This window comes from Ranitomeya variabilis, chromosome 4, assembly GCF_051348905.1.
Source record: "Ranitomeya variabilis isolate aRanVar5 chromosome 4, aRanVar5.hap1, whole genome shotgun sequence".
Classification (NCBI taxonomy): domain Eukaryota; kingdom Metazoa; phylum Chordata; class Amphibia; order Anura; family Dendrobatidae; genus Ranitomeya; species Ranitomeya variabilis.
This window is the reverse complement of record NC_135235.1, coordinates 644,928,341-644,950,329: the sequence shown is the minus strand read 5'-3', so window position 1 is coordinate 644,950,329 and position 21,989 is coordinate 644,928,341. Positions and strand designations below refer to the sequence as shown.

General features: G+C 41.7%; 1 protein-coding gene across 2 annotated transcripts in view; it reads left to right on the top strand.

Moving 5' to 3' along the window:
• LOC143767388 (gastrula zinc finger protein XlCGF66.1-like) overlaps positions 1 to 21,989 on the top strand; it is a 69,034-nt gene that overhangs the window by 9,355 nt on the left and 37,690 nt on the right. The window contains exon 1 of one of the 2 annotated variants that reach the window (XM_077255694.1): positions 1,033 to 1,084. The exons of the other annotated variant lie outside the window; for it this stretch is intronic. Coding sequence (XP_077111809.1) covers positions 1,058 to 1,084 — 27 coding nt within the window. The 5' untranslated portion in view covers positions 1,033 to 1,057. Of the gene's footprint in view, positions 1 to 1,032; positions 1,085 to 21,989 lie in introns of those variants that run through there. 2 annotated transcript variants of the gene reach the window in all.

The window sequence follows — 21,989 nt, the reverse complement described above, 5'->3', positions numbered from 1 at the left end:
ACCCAGATACCTGAGATACAGTCATCCCCCTTACACATGCACAGCTCTCTGCACACACGCCATGCATGTCTAGCTCCTCTCTGTGCATACACCATGCACACCCAAATGTTCTCAGTAAACCCCGTTCACACGTGCGCGGCTCCGCTCTTTACACTTCATACATGCACGCAGCTCCACGCCGTACACCTCGTACACATGCAACTCTGTTCCATACACCTCGTACACACGTGGTTCTGCTCTGTACACACGTGGCTCCGCTCTGTACACACGTGGCTCCGCTCTGTACACACGTGGCTCCGCTCTGTACACACGTGGCTCCGCTCTGTACACACGTGGCTCCGCTCTGTACACACGTGGCTCCGCTCTGTACACACGCGGCTCCGCTCTGTACACACACGGCTTTGCTCTGTACACACATGGCTCGGCTCCGTACACCTCATACAGACGTGACTCTGCTCCGTACACCTCGTACACGCAAGCAGCTCCACGCCGTACACATGCAGCTCTGCTCCATACACCTCGTACACACGCGGCTCTGCCCTGTACACCTCGTACACACACATGGCTCCGTACACCTTGTACACACGCGGCTCCGCTCCGTACACACGCGGCTCCGCTCCGTACACATCGTACAGACGTGACTCCGCTCCATACTTTGTACACATGTGGCTCTGTTCCGTACACCTCATACATACGCGGCTCCGCTCCGTTTAACTTGTACTCACACACCTCCGCTCCGTACACCTTGTACACACATGGCTCTGCTCCGTACACCTCGTACACACACGGCTCCGCTCCGTACACCTCGTACACACACGGCTCCGCTCTGTACACCTCGTACACACACGGCTCCGCTCCGTACACCTCGTACACACACGGCTCTGCTACATCCACCCTGTAAACCCCTCCTGACCCCACACAGAAACTTCCCCTCATCCAGCACCATGACACCAGCACAGCAGAGTCCTGCATACACTGAGGCCCCTGATCATGTGACCCCTGACTCCTCCCCTCCTGTGACCTCATCCCAGGTCCTGTGCGCACAGAACAGCCATATATGTGGTGTGCGGCTCTGCAGGTGGAGGTAGGTGCTGGAGATTCCCCATTACTGGTGTTATTTAGTATGGATGAGTGGCTACAGTTTGAGTTGAGTTTCCTGAAATCTGCGGTTTCATGCAAATATGAGCATTTTGATATTCACTCTTTGCAAAAAAAAACCCCCAAAACAACTTGCCGACACCATTTTGCACACTGCAGAAGCATCAGAGAGTGAGCTGGCATAATTTTGTGTCACCACGTGGCCTTCCCATAATACCCTGCAGCGATGACATCTAGCGCATTATCACACTTTGTACAGTGGTGGTCAGTACCGGGGGGGATCACAGGTCAGCGGTTCCAAGTGGAGCGCAGTTTGTATGGAAGAGTCATTTTCAGTGGTGTAACTAGAGTTCGATGGGCTCTGATGCAAAATTTGGACCTGAGCCCCCACCTACATGTTTGTCAGATATATGGGACCTTGTAGATCCTCTGGAGACCCTCATGTTCACTCTCCTATGTAACAGTGTCCCCATCCTGGTATAATGTCCCCATCCTGGACCCCTCCCAGTAATATATGTTCCCCATACTGTGCCCTTTCCAACAGTATATGTCCCCCATCATGGGTTTCTTCCAGTAATATACGTCCCCCATCTTGGTATAATGTCCCTCATCCTAGGCTCCTTCCAGTAATACAATCATGGCTGAAAATGTTGGCACCCTTGAAATTGTTCCTTAAAATTATTTTTTAATTACACACTTTTTCTTATACATACGTTTATTTCCTTTGTCTGTATTGTAACAACACAAAAAAGACAGCAAAAAGGCAAATTGGACTTAATTTGTCACAAAATTAAAAAATGAGCTTGCCATCCTGGTATAATGCCTGCCATCCTGGTATAGTGCCTGCCATCCTGGTATAATGCCTGCCATCCTGGTATAATGCCTGCCATCCTGGTATAGTGCCTGCCATCCTGGTATAATGCCTGCCATCCTGGTATAGTGCCTGCCATCCTGGTAAAATGCCTGGTATAATGCCTGCCATCCTGGTATAATGCCTGCCATCCTGGTATAGTGTCTGCCATCCTGGGTCCCATCTAGTAATATAAGTCCTTCATCTTGGACTTCTTCCAATACTCAAATAAAAAAAAACAAAAAACGATTTACTCACCTTCTCCCACTCCCATGAAATGTGGTGTTCTCTTCCATAGTCGGCACAGAAACCGGCAGCTGATGTCAGCAGGCAAGCCATGGGCAGCGCATGATGTCATCCACCGCCAGTGATTTCACACCGACATAAGCTGCCGGCTTCTCATTGACAGGATGTTTCCATGCACTATATAAATAGACACATCTGCATGTTTTTCCTCAATATCTAACATGAAATGTGAATAAAGTTTTTCCATTTTAGGTCAATTAGGATTACCATAATTATTATTTGCCAAGTGCCAGAATAATGAGAGAGAAAATGTTTTAAGGCATTTTAATTACCTACTGCAATGTGAAAAGTCAATAGGATTTAGATCAGGGTTTTGTGATGACACTGATTTTGTTATCCTTAAGCCACTTTGTTACCATTTTGGCAGTATGCTTTATTTTCCATTTGGAAGACCCATTTCCGCCCAAGCTTTAACTTCCTGGTTGGCATCTTGAGATGTTGCTTCAGTATTGCCACATAATCTTCTTTTCTCATGATCTCATCTATTTTGTGAAGTCCACCAGTCCCTCCTGCAGCAAACAACCCCACAACATGATGCTGCCACCCCATGTTTCACAGTTGGGATGGTGTTCTTAGGCTTCCAAGCTTCTCCCTTTTTCCTCCAAACGTAACAATGGTCATCATGCCCAAAAAGTTCAACTTTAGTTTCATCTGACCACAGCACGTCTCCAAAAATTAAGGTCTTTCTTTGCATTTGTAAACATTAATCTGGCTTTTTTATGTTTCTTTTCGAGTAAGGGCTTCTTCCTGGCAGAGTGGCCTTTCAGCCCATGTTGATACAGTACTTGTTTCACTGTGGATATTGACACAATCTTACCAGCTCTTACCACCTCTTCACAAGGTCTTTTGCTTTTGTCCTTGGGTTGATATGTGTATGTCGGACCAAAGCACATTCAACTCTGGGACATAGAACCCATCTGCTTCCTGAGCGGTATGATGGCTGAACATTCCCATCTTGTTTGTACTTGTGTATAATTGTTTATACAAATGAACAAGGCACCTTTAGGTATCTTGAAATTGTACCCAAGGATGATCCAGACTTGTGCAAGTCCACAATTCTCTTCCTGATATTTTGGCTGAGTTCTTTAGACTTTTCCATGATGCTTCACAAAGAAGCAGTGTTGCTTCAGGTGTGCATTAAAATACATCCACAGGTGTCTCTAATTAACTCAGATGTTGCAAAAAAGCTTCCAAAGACATTATATCGTCATACTGGCAGTCCAGAATTGTTCAAAGGCATAGTAATCTAAGTGTATGTAAACTTTTGACTTTCAGTAAGTAATAAAAATTCCTTAAAACATTCTCTCATTATTCTGGCATTTGGCAAATATTAATAATTATGGTAATCCTAAATGACCTAAAACAGTTAAGATTTATTCTGATTGTCATGTCAGATATTGAGAAAAACATGCATATTTGTCTTTTTATATAGTGTATGTAAACGTTTGGTTGCATGGCTTCAACTATGTGTGTAATGTCACAGGAAGTGACGCGGCGGGACTGTCAAGGAGAAAAAAGACTCCTCCGTGTACAGCATGTAAGATGTAATGGTGCCGCATCACTGTGGGTAGAACGCGTCACCGGAAATGACGTAATGGATTTCTGTAAACATACAGAAGATTAGAAAAAAAGAGGTTTCCCCGGAAACATGAATACAATGTCTGCAAGGTTGGAACCACTACTGGAAAGGGAAAACTAATGTTGAAACTAACAATTTAGTAAAGGATATATGGAAAAGAAGGATAGCTCTATAGAATGAAGAGCTCCAAGTTTACCTAGAGGAAAAATAGAAAATAATTAGTGATATGCATTGGACTGGGAAAATGGGATAAAACTGTCAAAAGTAAGAAAAATATCAATAAAATAAAAAATTTATATAATAAAAATAATGAACAATTTAAAAAAAAAAAAAGCTAGAAAAATAATAATTTGAAAAAGATAATTATTAGATGATGCTTATAAGTTGTATTAAAAAAATACTAAAATATAAAAAAATATACAAAATAAAAAAATAAAAATAATGAAAGTAGGAAATGAAATTAGCCAAAGTGGAAAATTAGAGAGTTATACCCATCCATGCAGTGCAGCATATAGTCTCAGTTTATTCGTGTCTATAAGAGAAAATAAGAGTAATAAGACTCAAGTATTTTAAATAAAACTGGAGATCTCATAATCTCTATTTAGTCCTCGCGGTTCCAAAGTGTCTAGCTTATTAATCCAAAAGGCCTCGCGGCGCTTAAGAGTTTTAACCCTATTACCACCTCTTCTAGGGTAAGAAATTTGCTCCAATACCTGGAAACGTAACTGAGAAATGTTATGGTTTTTTTTGCACAAAATGATGTGGTAGAAGAAGATACGTCTTACCACTTGGACTATACTGATATGTACTCTTTATGTTCATTTATCAGAGTTCTGATGAAGGCCTAGGTATTGGCCGAAACGTCAATGATTTTTTGTCAAACAGTTGATCAGTAATAAAACCTTAATTCTTGATTTCTGCATGATATTTGAGAGTGCCAAATTTTTTTCTTCTATATTGGGAGTGGTACCCTATTCGTGCACCTCACTTTTACGGAGTGCTGTGCAATTCCCTTTTTGAATCCTGAGAGAAGAGCCTTGGTGAGAGAGGTAAAGAACAACCCCATGATCACTGTGGCTGAGCTCCAGAGATGCAGTAGGAATAAGGGAGAAAGTCAACTATCACTGCAGCCCTCCACCAGTCAGACCTTTATGGCAGAGTGGCCAGACGGAAGCCTCTCCTCAGTGCAGGACATATGAAAGCCCACGTAGAGTTCGCTAAAAAACACATGAAGGACTCCTAGACTATGAGAAATAGGATTCTCTGGTCTGATGAGACAAGATAGACCATTTGGTGATAATTCTAAGCGGTATGTGTTTAGAAAACCAGGCACTGCTCATCACCTGCCCAATACAATCCCAACAGTGAAACATGGTGATGGCAGCATCATGCTATGGGGTGTTTTTCAGCTGCAGGGACAGAACGACTGGTTGTCATTGAAGGAAACATGAATGCAGCCAAGTACAGAGATATCCTGGATGAAAACCTCTTCCACAGTGCTCTGGACCTCAGACTTGGCCAAAGGTTCTTCTTCCAACCAGACAATGACCCTAAGCACACAGCTAAAATAACAAAGGAATGGCTTCAGAACAACTCTGTGACCATTCTTGACTGGCCCAGCCAGAGCCATGACCTAAACCCAATTGAGCATCTCTGAAGAGACATGAAAATGGCAGTCCACCAATGCTCACCATCCAACCTGACGGAACTGGAGAGGATCTGAAAGGAAGAATGGCAGAGGATCCCCAAACCCAGGTGTGAAAAACTTGTTGCATCATTCCCAAGAAGACTCATGGCTTTACTAGCTCAAAAGGTGCTTCTACTCAGTACTGAGCAAAGGGTCTGAATACTTATGACCATGTGATATTTCAGTCTTTCTTTTTTAACAAAATTGCAAACATTTCTATATTTCTAGTTTTTTTTCAGTCATGATGTGGTGCAGAGTGTATATTAACCTCTTAGGCCCCTGAGCTGTTTACGGTTTTCCGTTTTCGTTTTTTGATCCCCTTCTTCTCAGAGCCATAACTTTTTTATTTTTCCATCAATTTGACTGTGTGAGAGCATGTTTTTTGCAGGACGAGTTGCAACTTTTAATGACACCATTGGTTTTACCATGTCGTGCAATCCCACACTTTTTTGCTTGGCTTTTTTATTAGGTTCACTAAAAGCTAAAACTGACCTGTCATTATGATTCTCCAGGTCATTACGAGTTCATAGACACAAAAAATGTTTAGGATCTTTTTTATCTGTGGTGAAAACAAATTCCAAACTTTGTTTATAAAAAAAATTGCAACATTTTCCGATACCTGTAGCGTCTCCATTTTTCGTGATCTCGAGTTAGGAGAGGGCTTATTTTTTGCGTGCTAACCTGATGTTTTTAATTATGCCATTTTGGTGCAGATATGTTCTTTTGATCGCCCGTTATTGCAATTTAATGCAATGTCACGGTGACCAAAAAATAATAATTTTGGCATTTTGACTTTTTTTTTCACTATGCCGTTTAGCGATCAGGTTAGTCCTTATTTTATTGATAGATTGGGCAATTCTGAACGCGGCGATACCAAATATGTGTAGGTTTGATTTTATTTTTATCGTTTTAGTTTGAATGGGGTGAAAGGGGGTGATTTGAACTTTTATATTTTTAAAAACTTTTTTTATACTTTTGGCATGCTTCAATAGTCTCCATAGGAATCTAGAAGCTGCCATAGCCCAATTGGCTCTGATACATAAAGGCGATGGTCAGATCGTCTCTATGTAGTTGAATTGTGACTTACTATGAGAGCCGACCACTGGGTGGCACTCACAGCAACCCGGCGCTGACAACCATAGAGGTCTCCAGGAAACGTGACGCAGGTCACCGGTGTGCATGTTTCCGGCGCAATTGCCGGAAGCGCCATTTAAATGCCGCATTTATCTAGTTAATAGCAGCAGGTGGATCGTGACTCCATCTGCAGCTATTGCGGGCACATTTCAGCTGTTCAAAACAGCTGACATGTCCTGGGAAAGATGTGGGCTCACCGCCGGAACCCACATCAAAAGGAGGGATACCGACATCGGCGTATTATTACGCCCGATGTCCGTAAGGGGTTGATGAGAAAAAACAATAACTTTTTTGAATTTACCAAATGCCTGCCATGAAACAAAGAGTGAAAAATGTAAAGGGGTCTGAATACTTTGCATACCCACTGTACATGGGCCCCATCCACCATCCTGGTATACATGGCTCCTTTACTCCCATCCTGGTATGTACATGGCCCCCCATCACACTGCACATATAAAAAAAAATAAATCTACTTACCTTCCCTCCACTCCCTCGGTTCGGAGTCCTTTTCTGATGACAGCAGCTTATTCAGGGTGTAAAAACGCATGTCGTCACTGCCATGCACCCTCACACGCTGAGGACAGCTGCCAGAATACACACTGCTCTCCAAGCCCAGGATTATGGGCGTGGGGAAAGTGAATATTAATTTTCTTTAATAGTGGGCACATTGTTAGTTGCAGCCGCCGGGCGAGCATGTGGGCCCGCTAAAAAACAGAATGAATATTCACTGCTCTCTATGCCCATAGGAGTGGATAGCACTGAATATTCATTCTTTTTAATAGTAGGCACATGTGATTGCTCGGTGGCTAACACCGTGCCCACTATTAGGCTACTTTCACACTAGTGTCGGGCTCGGCCCATCGCAGTGCGTCGGGCCGAGGTCACCGACGCTAGCGTTGTCTCCGCCGCACAACGGGGGCAGCGGATGCATTTTTCCAGCGCATCCGCTGCCCCATTGTGAGGTGCGGGGAGGTGGGGGCGGAATTCCGGCCGCGCATGTGCGGTCGGAAAAAGCAGACCGTCGGTAGCAAAAAACGTTACATGTAACGTTTTTTGCTCCTGACGGTCCGCCACAACACGGCGCAACCGTCGCACGACGGTTGCGACGTGTGTCAATGTGTCGCAAATGCGTCGCTAATGTTAGTCAATGTAGAAAAAACACATCCTGCACTTTTGCAGGATGCGTTTTTTCGGCAAAACGACGCATTGCGACGTTTTGCAGTTAACGCCAGTGTGAAAGTAGCCTTAAGGGAAATGAATCTTCACTGCTCGCAGTGTTTTCAAAAAGATGGTAGTCATACTATTGAAGTATTAGTGCATGGTGAGATATGGAGATTGAAAGTCAACAGTTCAAAACTTTATCACTCTTTTGCTTGTCAGAGTACATTATATAGGAAACTGACTTCTGTATATACTTCACATAGGAGACTGTGACTGCTGTATATACATGTAGTAGAGAAACACCTTCAGCACTCAACAAGTCCACAATTCAGTATATTCAACTTGAGTTTTTATTATGCAGCCAGCAGAAAGAAAACAGACATCACAATCCAACGTTTCGGCAAACACTGCCTTTTTCAAGGAAGTCTATGGTAACAAAAAAACATAAGCAACATACATAGATTATACAAAGGTAACCTTCACTAATAGACTGCGGCCGAACAAATATACACAAAAGAGAAAGAAAAATAAATAAAAGATTTTTAATAGAAAGAAGAGACACCAAGAACCAAATACGAATACTGTGTCGCCATAATAGTGCAATCAAGGTAATAAACCCATCCTTTTATTAATAGAAATATCCTACTGGATAAGAAGAGGGTGTGAGTGTAGTGAGACAATGAGTCAAAGTATACTAAAACCACCAAGAAAAGAAGGGGTGTGTACATTTATGCAAACTAAACTCATCTATACATGAGCACCAGCGCCACCAAAATGAATAAGTATGGACCAAAGCCCTAAGCACAAAACATTAAGGGACCAGTGCGGAAAAGGAAGTAAAATAAGTATCCACTAGATACCTGTATATACTAAGTAGAGCTCCTATTTGAATAGCTCGTCAAGCGGCATGGAAGAAAAGAAAGGGGCAACTGAAAAAGCAAAAGGTGAATATACTATCAACAGGATAACAGGAAAAGCGCGTATATTCACGGACAATCCATATACCAGTATAGGCAAATAACTTACACCGGAACAAAGTCTAAGTAAGCCCCTAAAGAAAAAAATCCTGGAGAACTGTACCTGCCCTGAGTAGAGTGCTGGCATGCGTCCTGCAGATGGAGGCGGGATCACAAACCACCGCCGAAAACCAGGTATAAATGCCGTACTTGTTGTGATGTAATATCCGGTATAACGAGCACAAACTCATGCAAGAGACGGAAAAAGCCGAAGTATAAAGACAACGCATGCGCATTGCATCGTAAGGGCAAATCCACAAACAAAGCGGAACGCTATGAGATAGCACCCATAAGGGAAAAATATCACACTAAGGACTAACGGAAACAAAGATTCAGTGCATCTGCACTGCAGAAACCCAAAGCAACATGTTAAACTAATGACTCAATACAAAACTCACAAAAATTAATACATATGCGTGGCCGAGAGACAAGGATTGTTATATCCCTCCCAATATTTCTGTCCGAAACAATAGGACAGTCTAGGAAACTCCCCAATAAATACAAAACAACAGAACGGAGTATACAAGTCCCAATACGCATTTTATTTAAAAATTGTATAATTTTATTTATATTATCAAAATATATAATTCAAACTGAGTAATCAAATATAAATACAATACATATAAATAACAGGATTAGTGGAGGAGGAAACACTATAATAGTGGCGGAGCGGATGACAACACCTATCACATCATATCACAAGGACTGCTATTGTGGGAGCCATAGTATGAAAACAGTCTGTGGCAATAGCCCTAATCATCATAGCTATATTGCTCAAAAAGAAAAAAAAAATAAAAAAAAAAAAAAAAGGTTGCAACAGTGCAGGTTATATCACTAGCTAAAGTGCCATAGTGCCTACAGGACTCATCACCTCATATCATATAAAGCAGCTTACCCATTAGGTCTGAGATGTCTCACCACGCTCCACACACCACCCCCTTGACGCACGTTTCGCGGTCGCTTTCTCAAAAAGGGGTTTGTTGCTAGCTCACTCTCTCACCGGTTAAAATAGGGCGCATACAGGAAGTCTCATCAAGCGCATCGGCGCACATGTGTCCAAGGTCCAGATCCATCATACCCGGCGGTCGTCAGAGCCGCACACACAGGGGCGGAAAACCGCTCAGTGACGTCACATGGTGTGTGTGCGGCATCTAATGATAACCGCCCAGGAAGTCAGGTGCATAGGATCTAGAGCACGTGTGCGCACAGCCTGAGACCCTCCCACCGAAGTCCATGGCGGCCGCCATTTTCTAAATGATATCCAGTATGTTACAAAGTAACATGTGAGTAAATAAAAGAAAGTCTTTGACCAGAGACCATCAGAAGCACGAATCACCGCAAAGTAAGTAATACTACTAAGCCTGCTGTGAATTACATAGTTTAACTCCCCAGATCACCATATCGGGGACCACAAGAAAAGTGCTTAAAGTGCTGTAAACAAAGTGACTGCCTACATAAATAAATCCAAAACCCACCCATGGATAACCATGGGAATCGCTATATTATAATGGTGAGATATAACGTGCATAAGCACGATTAAAATAGTGAAATGTCATTAATGGAGATCATACAACCCCTCCTGCTATACTAAATAGAAACTCATACTTGGTGAAAACATAACAGTGTGCACCATGACAGGGGCCCATCAGAAAACATGATAAGTGATATACAAAAACTAAACATAAATTCATATGTGAATACATAAGTAATTACAAACGTGTACACATACATATAAATGCAACACAGCAGGAATAAAAAAAAAAAAAAAAAAAAAAAATTAAAAAAATTATAAAAAAAAAAAAAAAAATTAAAAAAATTATTAAAAAAAAAAAAAATAGTAAATATATAATACTAATAAATAGTATGCATAAATAATAATAGAAAAAAATATAAAGATATAATAAGACAAATAATCAATAATGAATATATATATGAATATGAATATATAAATATATATGAGTAATTGAATAATACGAAAAAAATAATACAAGAACGATATCTAATATAATAATAATAACGAAGAAAAATAAACACATCAAATAATAAAGAAAATAAAATGAAAATAAAAAATAACAAAATAATAAAGTTGAAATCCGGTTTCATTCATAGAAGGTCTCAGGCGAATCCGGTGAGAGATCGCATAACAGGTCACATTGCGGCAGCGTCCCATACTAATAAAAACTAAAGACAAGAGAACAAACTTATTAGAATAAAACTTAAAAACACAGAAAGGAATCATCTGGAAAGAGGATAAACAACAATAGTCAGAATTGTACTGAGTGCTGGGACAGCACAAAAGTATTACCAATGAGGACGAAGTCGTGGTGGAACAGCAATCGCACATAAGAGGTGGGAAAGGCGTGTCATAAAAATGGAACAAAACTCAATTGTTCATTAAGTCCCTTGGGGGACATGGTGTCAAGGGTGGCAATCCACCTGCATTCACATTGTGCAAGCAGTTGCTTCAGATTGCCACCCCTGATGCCGCCATGAATCCTATCAATTCCCCTCACTTTTAGACCGGTGGGATCAGACCCGTGGTACATGCGGAAATGCCTAGGTAGGGTTTTCAAAGTTGATATATCCTTTGTTTCTTTTGCAGCCAGAATGTCACGAACATGCTCGCGCGTCCTAACCTTCAGTTCCCTAGATGTGAGACCGATATAAATCAGGGAGCAGGGACATGTAGCGTAATATACCACATGGGTGGAATTGCATGAAATATAATCACGAATTGTATATTCCCTGCTCCCATCAGATGATAAAAAGGTCCCACATCTAAGGATATTAGGACACGCGACACATGACCCGCAGGGGAAGCAACCCAGTCTGGGATTTATTTTCGCCAAGAAGGTATCACATTTTGCCACATAATGGCTTTTCACCAGACTGTCTTTAAGATTTCTTCCCCTGCGCTGTACCATACATGGGGCTGGAGACAAATGTTTCGCCAGAACATTATCCGTCATTAAGACCGACCAATGTTTGGTCAAAATATCACGGATCCGATCCCACCGGCAATTTGCTGTGGAAATAAACCGTATCTCAGGATCCCGTGCTTTGTTGGTCTTTTTAGATGGTACCAACAGATCCTCTCTCCGGGTCTGTTTCGCCCGTCTATAACCTGCCTTGATGCACCGACGACTGTACCCCCTGGCCTTGAATCTGTCCGAAAGAGTCGCGGACTGTCCCTCAAAGCGGGCCTCGGTGGAGCAGACACGCCTATTCCTCAAGAACTGACCAACTGGGATGGCCTTAATAGTTGAGTAGTTATGTGCTGAAGAGGCATGAAGTAAAGAATTGACGGCCGTCTCTTTGCGATAGAGGTCCGTCTCAATAGAGCCATCTGCGGCAACACAAAGAGTGATATCCAAAAAATTAATCCGAGTTTTGTGCCAGCAATAGGTAAACTTCAAATTAAAACAATTTTGATTAAGGTACTGCATGAACTGGGTCAGGCTGGTCTCGTCACCGTTCCAGATCATAAGTACATCATCGATGTAACGAAACCAGCCCACCACCTGGTCCGCGGCATGTGCCCCGTCGCCCTGGAAGACGGCCATTTCATACTATGGCTCCCACAATAGCAGTCCTTGTGATATGATGTGATAGGTGTTGTCATCCTCTCCGCCACTATTATAGTGTTTCCTCCTCCACTAATCCTGTTATTTATATGTATTGTATTTATATTTGATTACTCAGTTTGAATTATATATTTTGATAATATAAATAAAATTATACAATTTTTAAATAAAATGCGTATTGGGACTTGTATACTCCGTTCTGTTGTTTTGTATTTATTGGGGAGTTTCCTAGACTGTCCTATTGTTTCGGACAGAAATATTGGGAGGGATATAACAATCCTTGTCTCTCGGCCACGCATATGTATTAATTTTTGTGAGTTTTGTATTGAGTCTAATTGTTCTGTGTTTTTCACAGCATCTAACTACAAAATGGATTTTCGTATCCGGGACCAAACTTGGTTATCCCGGTTACAGGAGGTGTTCAAGGAGGACGCTAATGTTGTTTTAACTTCTGACAGAGGGGACTCTGGGGAGAGGATTGTTAAATTGAAGTCACTCTTGTATAGGAGGACGAAGCTGTGGTGGAATAGGGCTTCCCTGGGCCAGTACCTGGCTCGCAATCTAATACCTAGGGGCCTACGGGTCCAGATCTTCCCTTCGTTTACAGTGGATGATGAAGTATTTAAAGGAAAATGGGAGGATCTGGCCACCAAATGCTCTAGGGGGTTTATTGAATTGTTGATGGGATTGGACGAGACTAAATTGGGAGAAATTGAGAGGGATATTGATACCCTCCAATCCCAAATCAAGGATGACCTGACATCAGAGGCCTTGGAGAAATTGAATGGAGACTTAGACAAAGATTTTTTAAGGTGGGAACAGGAGATTGGTGCAGTTAAAACCAAAAAACTACAGAGGGATAACTCTGATTACCAAGACAATAAAGTGTACCGGTGGAGAAATAACAATAAAAGGGGTCGCCCGTACTCTCAGTCCCGATCCGGCTCTATCTCATCCGTAACTTCTATTGATGAATCAAGTATTATATCTGATCACTCAAGGAATAAGCAGCCAGCCAGAAAGATACAACCGGGCAGAGTTGCCAAGAAACAAAATTTTAATAAGAATAAATTTTCACCAACAGGGATATATGACTGCAAATCCAAATCCTCTGACTTGGAGGTAATTAATTTATCATCCCATCATCTCTCCCAAACACAGGTGGAACTGTTGAAATTGGGTTTAAATTTTGTACCCTGTAATAACTTTGACTTTTTTACAGTCCTAAAAGATACCCATCTCTTTTGTCGTAAGTTGATACTTAAGAAGCTATATAGTCAAAGGGATTCCAATCAAGATCTACCTGTGGATGCGGAACGTGAAGCCTTGGAGGCATTGGAAGATCTTTTGAGGGAGCAGGAGTCTGAACTTCCAGGTAAATTTCCCCTGTCGGTTGTGTCCAGATCCTCTTCATTCCCTCCCTTGTCTCTCTGTCCACAAGTTGAGATCTTCTGTAGACTTGTAACGGAGGATCTCAAGAAGATATCAAAATTTAGATGTAATGACAATCTTACACAGACACAGAGGAGAGCTCTGAAGGAATTACAATCATTGGATTCAGTGGTTTTTAAACCAGCAGACAAGGGAGGGAATGTGGTTATCTGGCCAACCGACAAATACGAGAAGGAGGCATTTCGACAGTTGAGGAACAAAACCACTTACTGTGTGTTGCCCCACAGCCCTTTACAATCCTTCACTAATGAATTAGAGGTGATTCTATCCTATGCTGGGGAGTCAGGGATTATTCCAAAGAAGGTCCTTGATGGCCTGCTTCCAAAATTTCCAAAGATAGCCACCTTCTACTTACTGCCGAAGGTGCACAAAGACGCTGTTAATCCCCCTGGCAGACCGATTGTCTCTGGCATGGGAGGGTTGTGCGATAATGTGTGTAAATTTATTGACTACTATCTAAAACCACTCGTGGAAACGCTCCCCTCCTATGTCAGAGACACTACGGATGTTCTAACAAGGGTCGATGGCCTGTCCCTCGAGGCGGGTATGCTTCTGGTTACCATCGATATCGAATCATTATACACGTCAATTCGACACAGCGATGGGTTAAGGGCGGCACGCTTCTTTCTTGAGACAACCAACTGGGATGGACATTTTTCGGAATTTATTTTAGAATTATTGGAATTTATTTTGAAGCACAATTTTTTTGTATTTAAGGATAAATTTTTTTTACAGTTACAAGGTACTGCAATGGGCGCGGCGTGTGCCCCGTCTTATGCTAATCTATTTTTGGGGTACTGGGAAAGAACCATCTTCCAGGGCGACGGGGCACATGCCGCGGACCAGGTGGTGGGCTGGTTTCGTTACATCGATGATGTACTTATGATCTGGAACGGTGACGAGACCAGCCTGACCCAGTTCATGCAGTACCTTAATCAAAATTGTTTTAATTTGAAGTTTACCTATTGCTGGCACAAAACTCGGATTAATTTTTTGGATATCACTCTTTGTGTTGCCGCAGATGGCTCTATTGAGACGGACCTCTATCGCAAAGAGACGGCCGTCAATTCTTTACTTCATGCCTCTTCAGCACATAACTACTCAACTATTAAGGCCATCCCAGTTGGTCAGTTCTTGAGGAATAGGCGTGTCTGCTCCACCGAGGCCCGCTTTGAGGGACAGTCCGCGACTCTTTCGGACAGATTCAAGGCCAGGGGGTACAGTCGTCGGTGCATCAAGGCAGGTTATAGACGGGCGAAACAGACCCGGAGAGAGGATCTGTTGGTACCATCTAAAAAGACCAACAAAGCACGGGATCCTGAGATACGGTTTATTTCCACAGCAAATTGCCGGTGGGATCGGATCCGTGATATTTTGACCAAACATTGGTCGGTCTTAATGACGGATAATGTTCTGGCGAAACATTTGTCTCCAGCCCCATGTATGGTACAGCGCAGGGGAAGAAATCTTAAAGACAGTCTGGTGAAAAGCCATTATGTGGCAAAATGTGATACCTTCTTGGCGAAAATAAATCCCAGACTGGGTTGCTTCCCCTGCGGGTCATGTGTCGCGTGTCCTAATATCCTTAGATGTGGGACCTTTTTATCATCTGATGGGAGCAGGGAATATACAATTCGTGATTATATTTCATGCAATTCCACCCATGTGGTATATTACGCTACATGTCCCTGCTCCCTGATTTATATCGGTCTCACATCTAGGGAACTGAAGGTTAGGACGCGCGAGCATGTTCGTGACATTCTGGCTGCAAAAGAAACAAAGGATATATCAACTTTGAAAACCCTACCTAGGCATTTCCGCATGTACCACGGGTCTGATCCCACCGGTCTAAAAGTGAGGGGAATTGATAGGATTCATGGCGGCATCAGGGGTGGCAATCTGAAGCAACTGCTTGCACAATGTGAATGCAGGTGGATTGCCACCCTTGACACCATGTCCCCCAAGGGACTTAATGAACAATTGAGTTTTGTTCCATTTTTATGACACGCCTTTCCCACCTCTTATGTGCGATTGCTGTTCCACCACGACTTCGTCCTCATTGGTAATACTTTTGTGCTGTCCCAGCACTCAGTACAATTCTGACTATTGTTGTTTATCCTCTTTCCAGATGATTCCTTTCTGTGTTTTTAAGTTTTATTCTAATAAGTTTGTTCTCTTGTCTTTAGTTTTTATTAGTATGGGACGCTGCCGCAATGTGACCTGTTATGCGATCTCTCACCGGATTCGCCTGAGACCTTCTATGAATGAAACCGGATTTCAACTTTATTATTTTGTTATTTTTTATTTTCATTTTATTTTCTTTATTATTTGATGTGTTTATTTTTCTTCGTTATTATTATTATATTAGATATCGTTCTTGTATTATTTTTTTCGTATTATTCAATTACTCATATATATTTATATATTCATATTCATATATATATTCATTATTGATTATTTGTCTTATTATATCTTTATATTTTTTTCTATTATTATTTATGCATACTATTTATTAGTATTATATATTTACTATTTTTTTTTTTTTTAATAATTTTTTTAATTTTTTTTTTTTTTTTTTATAATTTTTTTAATTTTTTTTTTTTTTTTTTTTTTTTATTCCTGCTGTGTTGCATTTATATGTATGTGTACACGTTTGTAATTACTTATGTATTCACATATGAATTTATGTTTAGTTTTTGTATATCACTTATCATGTTTTCTGATGGGCCCCTGTCATGGTGCACACTGTTATGTTTTCACCAAGTATGAGTTTCTATTTAGTATAGCAGGAGGGGTTGTATGATCTCCATTAATGACATTTCACTATTTTAATCGTGCTTATGCACGTTATATCTCACCATTATAATATAGCGATTCCCATGGTTATCCATGGGTGGGTTTTGGATTTATTTATGTAGGCAGTCACTTTGTTTACAGCACTTTAAGCACTTTTCTTGTGGTCCCCGATATGGTGATCTGGGGAGTTAAACTATGTAATTCACAGCAGGCTTAGTAGTATTACTTACTTTGCGGTGATTCGTGCTTCTGATGGTCTCTGGTCAAAGACTTTCTTTTATTTACTCACATGTTACTTTGTAACATACTGGATATCATTTAGAAAATGGCGGCCGCCATGGACTTCGGTGGGAGGGTCTCAGGCTGTGCGCACACGTGCTCTAGATCCTATGCACCTGACTTCCTGGGCGGTTATCATTAGATGCCGCACACACACCATGTGACGTCACTGAGCGGTTTTCCGCCCCTGTGTGTGCGGCTCTGACGACCGCCGGGTATGATGGATCTGGACCTTGGACACATGTGCGCCGATGCGCTTGATGAGACTTCCTGTATGCGCCCTATTTTAACCGGTGAGAGAGTGAGCTAGCAACAAACCCCTTTTTGAGAAAGCGACCGCGAAACGTGCGTCAAGGGGGTGGTGTGTGGAGCGTGGTGAGACATCTCAGACCTAATGGGTAAGCTGCTTTATATGATATGAGGTGATGAGTCCTGTAGGCACTATGGCACTTTAGCTAGTGATATAACCTGCACTGTTGCAACCTTTTTTTTTTTTTTTTATTTTTTTTTTCTTTTTGAGCAATATAGCTATGATGATTAGGGCTATTGCCACAGACTGTTTTCATACTATGGCTCCCACAATAGCAGTCCTTGTGATATGATGTGATAGGTGTTGTCATCCGCTCCGCCACTATTATAGTGTTTCCTCCTCCACTAATCCTGTTATTTATATGTATTGTATTTATATTTGATTACTCAGTTTGAATTATATATTTTGATAATATAAATAAAATTATACAATTTTTAAATAAAATGCGTATTGGGACTTGTATACTCCGTTCTGTTGTTTTGTATTTATTGGGGAGTTTCCTAGACTGTCCTATTGTTTCGGACAGAAATATTGGGAGGGATATAACAATCCTTGTCTCTCGGCCACGCATATGTATTAATTTTTGTGAGTTTTGTATTGAGTCATTAGTTTAACATGTTGCTTTGGGTTTCTGCAGTGCAGATGCACTGAATCTTTGTTTCCGTTAGTCCTTAGTGTGATATTTTTCCCTTATGGGTGCTATCTCATAGCGTTCCGCTTTGTTTGTGGATTTGCCCTTACGATGCAATGCGCATGCGTTGTCTTTATACTTCGGCTTTTTCCGTCTCTTGCATGAGTTTGTGCTCGTTATACCGGATATTACATCACAACAAGTACGGCATTTATACCTGGTTTTCGGCGGTGGTTTGTGATCCCGCCTCCATCTGCAGGACGCATGCCAGCACTCTACTCAGGGCAGGTACAGTTCTCCAGGATTTTTTTCTTTAGGGGCTTACTTAGACTTTGTTCCGGTGTAAGTTATTTGCCTATACTGGTATATGGATTGTCCGTGAATATACGCGCTTTTCCTGTTATCCTGTTGATAGTATATTCACCTTTTGCTTTTTCAGTTGCCCCTTTCTTTTCTTCCATGCCGCTTGACGAGCTATTCAAATAGGAGCTCTACTTAGTATATACAGGTATCTAGTGGATACTTATTTTACTTCCTTTTCCGCACTGGTCCCTTAATGTTTTGTGCTTAGGGCTTTGGTCCATACTTATTCATTTTGGTGGCGCTGGTGCTCATGTATAGATGAGTTTAGTTTGCATAAATGTACACACCCCTTCTTTTCTTGGTGGTTTTAGTATACTTTGACTCATTGTCTCACTACACTCACACCCTCTTCTTATCCAGTAGGATATTTCTATTAATAAAAGGATGGGTTTATTACCTTGATTGCACTATTATGGCGACACAGTATTCGTATTTGGTTCTTGGTGTCTCTTCTTTCTATTAAAAATCTTTTATTTATTTTTCTTTCTCTTTTGTGTATATTTGTTCGGCCGCAGTCTATTAGTGAAGGTTACCTTTGTATAATCTATGTATGTTGCTTATGTTTTTTTGTTACCATAGACTTCCTTGAAAAAGGCAGTGTTTGCCGAAACGTTGGATTGTGATGTCTGTTTTCTTTCTGCTGGCTGCATAATAAAAACTCAAGTTGAATATACTGAATTGTGGACTTGTTGAGTGCTGAAGGTGTTTCTCTACTACATTTGACTTGTTTCCTTCAAGCACCATATTATCTGTTTTTTGAGCGCACCACTCCTGACCTATTTTATTGCTGTATATACATTCCATAGGAGACTGCAATTCTTCCTTGGTCGGGCGCACAGAGGAGCCAATTCCATTTACCTACCGAGGACAGGACAGTAAAGTGCAAACTTTGCCCACAGAAAAAATGTTCTGACCCTGGCACTGGCCAGCGTCGGACAGTAACAGGCCTGTGTGCATGCGGCAGCATAGCAAGTGCATGTTCGTTTGCTTGCACACAATGCCAGTATGTAGAAGATTTAAAGGGCCAGCTGCCTGCAAACTGAGGGCTGTAACCGGCATTCTAGGTTAGTACTGCAGCCCACTGAGCATCTGTCTGGTTTGGCAGAGTGCCAATCCGGGCCTACACTGTATTACTGTAGTGCAGTGCACTATCCCTGCCGGTCAGTGTCCATTTTGATAGCCAGTCTATGACGCCGCCTCTGGGCCTCATAGACTTTGGACTATTACACATTGCAGACCCAGAGGCCATTGTCAGGACTGCAGAAGCACCTCACAATCATGTGGTGGCAGCGGGAGATCTGACAGATAATCTCAACCAATTTTCAACCTTAGATGAAGTGGTCACTTTTAACAGGGACAAGTGTTGGAATTGGAGTTGGCGCTATGCCTGTGCCATAATTGGACAAACATGTCCATTGTAGTGCTCAAAGGGTCATAAACGTCTGTAAAAAGGGATGCTGTGTGTCATTTTTTTTTTATGTTGAGTTGTTTGTGCTGAATTTATTTTGTGGCACTTATCACCTGTTTTTTGATGTTTTTTGTTGTTGTTTTTTGTTCACGTCCTGTAGAGAAACCTAAGAGGAAAGTGGCAGAAAAAAACATTATACTGAGAGTAAAGTGGAAAAAAAACCCATTACAAAGATGTCAAAAGTAAAACACTGGAGACTTTTCCATATTATAGTCTATAGACAATAATGGGGTTGTCCACTACTCGAACAACCCATTTTCTACCACCGCATTTCCTCTATGTAGAAAAACAACAGCTATACTCACCATGTGTAGACACCATTCCATCGATGTCCCAATTCTTCCATGTGTTAGTTTTTCCTAAAAGAAGTTAGAGAAGTGGCTGCTGATTGGTTGCAGAGCTCACATAGCACAACAACAGAAACCAGAAGGGTTTGTGGACTTGCTCGCGCTCCTGATCATTGGAGACGTCTAATTCAGAAGATAATTTAAAGATAATTAAATATATGGTTTTATTCGACATTTTGAAATACAACACACTCTTTCCTGAGGAAGAACTATATTGTACTTCAAAACGCGTCAAATAAAAACAATTATTTAAATAATTTTCTGATTTTGACATCTTCAATAATTAGGTGTGCAAGCAAGTCCACAAAATCCCTTCTGGTTTCTATTGAAAGTGGTCTGATGGCCCTTGGATCCGCAGCAGCTGCATAACATTTTAAAACACACAATTTTGTGGATCAAGTGAGCAAAATCTGCTATTTTTAATTCTTAACTTTTATCGGATAAGACCCTATTGCTCTATCTATTTCTATGACATAATAACGTCACGTTTAAAGGGAACCTGTCAGCACAGAATGACTGTTCAAGCCAAGTACAGGCTGTTGGTGCATCATGGTGGGGCCAAACGTTTAATTGCACCTTCCCACCTGCTTTGTTTCCATTGATCTTGTTACGGATCCGCAACTCAGGACTAGGGTAGAAGGGGGAAAAACTGACCGTTTACTAGGACTAGGCTGAAACCCTACGATGGAGTGGGCTACCTATTCCTTGTGAATAGAACCACTGACGTTTCCTAGTCTAAACTCAAATGAAGACCTACAGGTAGGGGGAAGGGTACCCTGAAGGATCTAGGGACTGGGAACAAAAACAGGTAACCTCCTAGTAGGAAAATAGAGGAAACTGCAGAAACGAATGGAAAACCAAAAACAAAATTGGCAGAACTAGAGATCCCAGAACTGCACAATATCATACACAGAGAGATAACAAGGCACCAAGCCAGAACACTGGTGGATTAACCCTGTTGTCCAGCAAGGACTGGGAGGCAGGTGATGGGTAATAAAGGGTGATACAATCACCTGACCTAGGACAAACCCAGCACCAGAGGAAAAAGACCAGCAGCCTAAAAAACACAACAAGATGGCGGATGGTCACAACAAAATAGATTCTAACAGTACCTCCCTTTTTATGAGGGTCCTCCGGATCCTCTTGGCTGAGACTTATTCGGAAATCTCCTGTGAAAAGCCTTAGTCAGCCTTGAGGCTGAGGTGTCCTCAGCTGTCACCCAGGAATTATCCTCGGAACCGAAACCCTTTCAGGACATGAGATACTTCAACCTTCCCCTGTGTCACTTGGAATCAAGAATGCATGAAATCTCAAACTCGCCGTCCTCATCAATTGGAGGAACAATCAGTATTGTCTCCTTATCTGGCGTGTCAACTCTCTTCAGTAAAGATACATGAAAAAATGAATTAATTCTCCAGGATGAGGGGATGTCCAATCTCACCGCTGCCGAGTTGACAACCTGAACCACTTTGAAGGGTCCTACATACTTGGGCCCCAGTTTTTTAGAAGGGATCTTCAAACGCAGATTCCTAGAGGACAACCAGACGATGTCCCCAACTGCAAACAACGCATCCCTTCTTTTTTTGTCAAAATATTTCTTTGACCTCCTATTCGCCTCTTTCAAATTATGGTGTACCCTGGTCCAAACCCTTTCCAAATTTCCAGAAAAACTTCCCTCCTCAGGCATCACCACCCCAATCTTAGAAAATGGTCTGAAAGATGGATGTCTCCCTGTACAGCAAAAAAAAGGAGAACAGACGTATTAGTATTAAGAGCAAACTCAGCTAGTGGTAGATATTCTGACCACATCTCCTGATTAGGTAGTAGAAAAGATAGTGCCTCAAATGTTGGTGAAAAAAGAATCACATTTCATACCGCCTCCTGTGGCAACGTTTCGATCCAAAAGATCTTTCTCAAGATCTTTTGGA